Here is a 7507-nt window from a genome sequence, read left to right as displayed (position 1 = left end):
ATGAAAATGACAAAAAAAAAAAGAAAGGTCGTGGGAGAGAGAACGTGAAACCATGGCCAACCCCTTTCCGAGTTTAATTTTTTAAGATTTGTAATTCCAATAAAAAATTTAATGTGTTAAAAATATTTGTATTATTTTTTTATCTATCTTTTTGGTATATTTTTATAGTATTTTTTATCCATTGCTTTTAATACTAAAAATAAAGTTATAATAAAAAACACAAAAATAATACACATAAGAATTCACGTATTTTTATTTTTATAAATTAAATAAACGTAATAATCATCGAAATAAATAATTTAAAAATATTTATTGAAATAAATATATCTCTCTTCTCTCATTTACAGATTTTGCATATATCTCATTTACACGATATATATATATTTTTAAAAAAAATTAAAAATAATAAAAAATACTAATATTATGAATAATTCAAACTTTTAGCATGCAATTAATACATAAAAAAAGTTAGTAGAAGAGATTAAACGAATTGCATGTATTAATAAACGAATTTGTAATATATGGTGATTCGAATCACCATATAACTTAGGAGTACTATAAAAATTTGTAATATATGGTTGACTTAGGACATTAAAGAAATACTTTACATAGTCAATAATAATTTAGATCTTAAAGAAAAAATATTTTTATCATGTATTTACCTAAATCACTAGAATATTACAAACTTTTATAGTACTCATAACATCTTTTAAGCTATTTTTCTAAAATTATTTTGTATTAGAATAACATATATTTTTTAATTATTTTATATGGAATAAAATATTTTCTTTCATTTCTAAATTATTATTGACAATGTAAAGTATTTTATTTAAAATTTGAGTACATGCATGTATTTACCTAAGTTATTAGAACATTACAAATTTTTATAGTACTTCTAACATTTTTAAGCCTTTTTTTAAATTGTTTTGCATAGGATAAAATATTTTTTGTAGTATAATTTAAATAAATTTATTAAAAAATATTCATGAGTTATTAAAAATGGACAAAAGAGTATTGTATGGAATTCGAATTGATAGATTACAAATATTTTAAAGAAGTCTCATAATTAAATATTTTGTTAGCTTTTTTTAATGTATGAAATAAAATATATATTTTTTAATTTTTAAATTATTAATTTTTTAATAAATTTTTTAAATAAATTATTAATTTTTTAACAGCATAGGAATTACTGTGTAATTCAAACCCAGCTGGTTCGAATGACTATGTGTGTATGTTTTGTGTATAATTCAAACCCAGCTGGTTCGAATTATGTAGAAATGGAGTTCGAATTTAGCTGGTTCGAATTACATATAAACGTACATTGGTAGATTCATGAAGCAGTTTTCGTTTTGGTTGATTCGTGTAAAATTTTGCTCCCCTTGACTTATTATTGTGGTTTTCCCAAAAGTAAAAGTAAAAGCCGTTTTTAATATTTAAAACTCTTTTTAAAAGATTTAGGGCTTGTTTAGGTGAGCTTTTAAAAAAATATCTTTTTTCGAGTTATCTTTTTTTTAAAAGATCTTATAGAGAAGTAAAAGTAATTTTATGTTTGGATATCTTATGTAAAAAAGTCTTTTTATCTATCAATTATATTTGGACATAACAATATAAAAGTACTTTTTTGTTTATTTATTATATGAAAAACATCTTTTTTTTAAGGAAAAAGATCTTTGAAAAAAAATGTAAATTACAACTTATCAAAAAAAATCTTTTTTTGATTTTACTAGTGCTTTTACTTTTACTACTAGAAATTTGCCAAACACGTTAAAAAATAAAAAAAGATCTTTTTTTTAACAAAATAATAGCGTCCAAACATGCACTTATCCAAATATAAAATGATTTTTGTCCATTAAAACAAGATAAAAAATAAATAAATATTTTTTCCTAAAAATCAATCGAAACTGACTAGTCATTTTTGGATTTTGGAGAATAAAAGGAGATAAAACAGTTTGTGCATCACAAAAACTTTTTTGTCTTCACTTTTTATCTTGTTTAAATACTAAAATGAAATGTTATTTAGCTATGTATCTAGGAAGACAAATTAGAGTATGCTCAACATTCTATTTGTCGACTCAACGCCAGAAAAAGTCCAAGAACTAAGCCAAGACTAAATCTCGAAAATCAATATATTGAATTTTGAATCTGAATTACTAAAATGGCAAAAACTGTCAATTTCAGAACAATGGGTAGCTGGTGATATCCCATTAAATCAGTGCAATCAATATTAATATATCAATATATGATATGTTTCTATTTAGTGAACCGCAGAAAGAAGAAAAATCATCATCTCATCTCTGCTCTTCCCTCACTTATCCTTTTATTCAAAAGGAATTGCCAATCCAACAAGCACTATATGAAATGAATAAACATGTTTATGAAATCATGTCACTTATATTACTGAAAGAAAAGGAAGCATAGATGTAGTCGCTAATAAAGCCGGGTTTCTGGTTCCTCCAAAAGCCTCCTAGTTAGAGCAAAAGGGGGAGCAGCATCATACAACAACACTTGATAGTTGGTACACCAAAGGGAAATGTCATATACTGATTCTGATAAACGCTAATCTCTTTGCACCTTTTGAATATTTGTACACTAATACCACATACCTTCCAATGCAATAAATTGAATCTTTTGTCTCTTTTGTTCGAAACATAAAATCTTAATCAATATGCACTTGGCATATTTGCATAGAGGCGAGTGAAAAATGGTTCAACCTCTGGTATACATTTAATGATTCTGATGAACTGATTCTTGCTGGGTTCTTCAAGGAGCAAAGGGCACATCTGTGCAACTTGAGGCAAGACTCTCGCCAGAGGCAGCCCCGTTGCTATACTTCCTCCTCTAAATTTAGCTCCCATCTGCTCCACCACTGCATTCACCACCACTTTCATACATATCTCTATAATGCTCCCAAATTCAGCACTGAAAAAGAAAGGAAGCAAATCATTTTGAGTGATGGTGAAACTCAATAATGAAATAGTATCAACCCTTCTCTCACAGAAATATATAAACCTTAATAACACTGCTCGCGCTTCCATCATAAGTTGTTCAAATTCCGTCACATCAGAAGGAGCTGGATCATCAATTCTGGAAGTTGCAGAATCCTCGGGCATCACATACTTTATCCAGGAGTGTGGACTCCCTTGGCTCATGAATATGATGAGTATCTGCATTATTGTTTCATGTAGTGCTGTACTGTTGAAGAAATGGCTCAGCTGCTTTCTGCAAATTGAAATTATGTTGCTTCATTCAAAATAGGTTTTAAGACATCTCTAGAGTCCAGATCCTACAAACTCAGTCAGTATTTGCAAGTCCCAACCCAATTATTAACCCAAGACTTAATTACCTCTCTATTGAAATATACATGAAGCCAAGAAAGGCACAATTTTTGGTGAACTATTTAACTGTTGCTTTATTGCGAACTTTTAAAGGAGGCTGCTCAAAGTTTGATAGATGTGTTTTAGATGCATAACTTTGAATCCATCAGGTTTATACGTCCAGCCAGGTGTTTAATACCAAATGGATGGTTCAACTTAAAAGAATTAGAAGCAATCTGGATTTTCAGTTCAAAAACAATAGTGAGGAGAAGATTTAAAGTCTGGAAGTTTCAAAACACAGTTCCAGATATTGACAGCTTGACAAATAAATTTCTTTGGCCTCAACTGTACAATTTAGCTCATGCAATCTTATGAAGAGTTTAAAAACAATACTTTATATATCTGGGAGAAGATTCCCCACTACTTGCTATTATCAGAATATAAAAAGAAACATCACCCTTTGAGAGCTTCTTGCGTTGCCGCCTCCATATCTGAAATCAAGGGAGGCATGCCATGTTGACAGAGAAAATCAACAGTTCCTAGAAATTTCTGCTGGTCTTCTTTATCAACCAGATCTCCACTTTCCTACACACAAACCGAGAAGAATAATAAAGCTTTTTAGGTTAAACGGGATCTGCCATGTGTGAAATAGTTGATATTTCAAACGTATTCGCAGTAATCTTGAATTGGATGGTTCTTTTGCAGTTTAATTAGGAATAAGGAAGACAATAAATACAGTCCCTAAAAGATTTGACTGGAAAGCTTTGAAATTCTGGCCTCTCTAGAGAATTGACCTGTGCACTGATTCAATCAACAGAGTAGCAAACACCTAAATTTTAACTAGAGAAACTATTCCAATTTTTTAAATACTTTCTCACCTCTCCCTGGAATTAAGTTCATCACCTAAACATAATCTCAAGATAAAATATAAAATCCATAGCACCAAAATGACCGCCAACAAATACAGCAGCTAATTGTTTCACAGCATCTGTGAAACCAAGCAAAATGCAAGGAAAATTCTAAAGCCTCAACTATAAACTATAACCTTTATATGACATACTCGCTCTCTATTAGTCACAAATGTTCCACCTTTCTCAGGAATTTGTGCTGTCACCTGCACTCCATTCAGGAGAGGACCTATAAAGCGTGATATCTGGTTTCCTTTAAACTCCTTATATATCCAAAGCATCCCATTATACTCAACATAATAAGAGTCATAAACAAATAAACTCTAAAAAAGGGAAAATGGTGGAAAAAAAAGTTGTTCTCACCGTTGTGCTAGAGCTTTCAAATCTTCGTGCAGTATCAATATATAGATGCCTTCCTAGAATATTTACTTGAACCTTCGTATATAAACTAAGCATTGTTGTGGCCCATACTGACAACGCCATTCTTGTAAAACCTAGAGAAAAAGAAATTGTGTATAATTAGTTTTCCAAAACACCTTATGGACTATTGCAACCAGACAAACCACAAAGCTACAAGTGTAGTAAATTTGGATGCCAAGATCTGGTTAATACTTAGAATTTTGAGTCTCTCCCATAAATTTAGTTTCTCTGATTGCGTTAAAGTGTTTGGTTGACCCTTCCCTTGTAGGAGTCTCTCAAGAAGCTGAGAAAGATCCAACTCTTCTGCTACGCGACAGCTTAAGTTGTGCATAGCATGAGGCAGTGTCATTACATCCGAAATCGTCTGAATATTCTCAAAGTGAGCTTGCATTCTATCATTCACAGATAAACAAGAGAAGGCAAACGATCAGCATTTGTAAGGCTTAATTGGGATATTGAAAATTTATGATTGAACAAAACATATCCATCTGTGTCCACGTAATATTTAAGATGAAGCATTGGAGCTGGACATTTGACTTAACTGAACCTTCATGAGCTCCTCACTTTCCCTTTGAATTGCGAGTTCTCTCTCAAGTGCATCGAGCCTGCGCCTGTGAGCACCATAAAGCTTATACAAAAGATACCCACTTCCTAAAACACCAACTGAAATGAAAACCTTCCTCCTATGGCGCCTCCACAAATCCCTGATGCCCAATAACAAAACCGTGAACATAATGATCACAAAAGAATAGCGGAAACTAGAAACAAAGCAAATATTCCCAATAAGAACAGTGCACGCCAAGTGTTCGACAAAATGACAAGGAAGGAACCCGAGTGTACCTGACGGAAAGCATTTTGATGATACTAGGAAGAGCGAAAACCCATTAGCATGGCGGAGAAGCTTGGAAATCTATTGTGCGGGTGAGAGTGGAGAGGGAGCAAAGAACGAAGAAAGAGAATCGGGGACGGTTAGTTAGCTGCAAGAAGAAAAAACATTGGAATAGCCGCCAAAAGGATAAAGAGCAGAGAGTGCGCACGCGCACCCACGCGCTATGTCTCGAGAAGGAAGTAGCGTTGGTGGTGATGGTGGGTTTAGAAAGAGGAGGGAGGTTCCTGGTTCGGCCTTCTATTCTGAGTCGTGACTCGTGAGTCGAATCGGGGAGCAACTCTGTCGTTCGGAGCCGTGATCATTCATCAGTGATCAATCATCGATATGGATAGGAAGATCCCCAAAAAAGAGAAAATTAAATAGACATAAAACCAAGAAGGAAAAAGATAAATTATACTGTTTCTCCAAATTTTGTTTTGAATTTGCAATAAATCTTTATTTTATCTGTTATTTTTTTATAGTAAATNAATTAATTAATGGTGCGTGAAATTGATACTTGGGAGCCGTTAGATGATTTGACTGATTTGACTAAATTTTCATCCAACGATTTTCAGGTATCAACTTCACCTGAGTTTTCACCTTAATTAATACTAACTAACTGAAAATTTGTTCTTATATTTTTCTTTTCAATTTTATCCCAAAATAAAAGAAATAACAAGAGAAACTAAGAAGATTGAAGCAAATCAACAAGGAAAAGTAAAGGAAACTAAATCAAAACAAGTAATTAAATCTAAATCTAAGATGAAAATAAACTAAAAACCCTAATTTCTAGAAAGAAAATGGGACTTTTCTCTCTAGAACTAATTTAAGACATGTTTCCTACACTATCAAATTGCTTCCCTGTTCAATCTTGAAGTCTGCATCAAATAGCCTCAGAAATAAGTTGAATTTGGGCCTGGTTGGCTCAAAAATCATCCCCAGCATATTGCCTTTAATGAGGTCACGAGATAAGAGTCACGCGTGCGCGTGGTCGACGCGTGCGCATCGCCTTGCAAATTCCTTCCTCACACGTACGCGTGGGTGACGCATGCGCGTCGCTGGCAGATCTCCTCCTCATGCGTACGCGTGGATGACGCCTACGCGTGGCCTTGAGTTCAGCAAATCCTCATTTCTTCATGAATTCTCCACTTTACATGCTTTTCTCTTAACCTCTTCCATCCAATCCTTGGCTTATAAGCCTGAAATCACTCAACAAACATATCAAGGCATCGAATGGGATCGAAGTGAATTAAAATTGGCAAATTAAAGGCCCAAAAAACATGTTTTTAACTCTTAAGCACAAATTAGGAGAAATTCACAAACTATGCTTTTTCATTGAATAAATGTGAGATAAGTTGATAAAATTTCCTAAATTAAGTACAAGATAAACCACAAAATTGGGGTTTATCATGCCTGGCACACTATCTAGGGATATAGTGCCCGACACACTCTTGCAACTTGAAAGGATGCGAGCGGGATACTCAGCCTCTGACCTCACATCACAACGTAAGCGGGATTAACTACCATCCTTACGCTGGCACCACAATCTCGACAAGCGAGATTAACCACTGTCCTTGCCAGGCGCATAGCGACTCATCGATCTCATTATGTAAATAGTATATAATAAATCTCAGTGATCACTGCTCATATAGCACAAGTCCATTAATACTCATCCCATCAATCTCATCAACCACAATCATTCATTTCCAAGTTCTAAACTCATCATAACCATCATCAATTCTCAATGTATCATCATCTCAACACCCCGTCAATCCCCTTAAGTCATTCCATCACAGAACTTCCCAAGTCTAAGTCGTCTTCTAAACTTATTAACAGAAAATATCTAATTTAAGTTACCTAATCCATTCTCAATAGTCTCAAAGCCTAATCACAAGTTAAGAGTTTTAAATAAAAATTAAAGAAGTTTAGAAAGCTAGAGGAACCATTGAAATGTCAAAAAAAAATAAGTTTTCTGCAAAACAGGGGGTCATGCGTAC

General features: G+C 33.1%; 1 protein-coding gene across 1 annotated transcript; it reads right to left on the bottom strand.

Annotated features, from left to right (window-relative positions):
• Positions 1-2331: 2331 nt before the first annotated feature.
• On the bottom strand, positions 2332-5926 carry LOC107488881 (peroxisome biogenesis protein 3-2). The gene is made up of 7 exons (XM_016109664.3): positions 5483-5926; positions 5185-5346; positions 4835-5034; positions 4586-4716; positions 3772-3899; positions 3010-3219; positions 2332-2919 (listed from the first exon to the last, which is right to left on the bottom strand). The coding sequence occupies exons 1-7, from the start codon at positions 5494-5496 to the stop codon at positions 2661-2663; spliced, it is 1104 nt and encodes a 367-aa protein (XP_015965150.1). The 5' UTR covers positions 5497-5926; the 3' UTR covers positions 2332-2660.
• Between the last annotated feature and the right edge of the window lie 1581 nt (positions 5927-7507).

The sequence above is a fragment of the Arachis duranensis genome, chromosome 5 (genome assembly GCF_000817695.3).
Source record: "Arachis duranensis cultivar V14167 chromosome 5, aradu.V14167.gnm2.J7QH, whole genome shotgun sequence".
NCBI classification, from domain to species: domain Eukaryota; kingdom Viridiplantae; phylum Streptophyta; class Magnoliopsida; order Fabales; family Fabaceae; genus Arachis; species Arachis duranensis.
This window is presented reverse-complemented; position numbering and strand designations above follow the sequence as displayed.

Coding starts and splice junctions, on each gene's coding strand:
- LOC107488881 (XM_016109664.3), bottom strand. Junction 4,717..4,834: donor GGAGAGACTCAAAATTCTAA/GTATTAACCAGA, acceptor CTTTTTCTCTAG/GTTTTACAAGAATGGCGTTG. Junction 3,220..3,771: donor ACGCAAGAAGCTCTCAAAGG/GTGATGTTTCTT, acceptor TTCAATTTGCAG/AAAGCAGCTGAGCCATTTCT.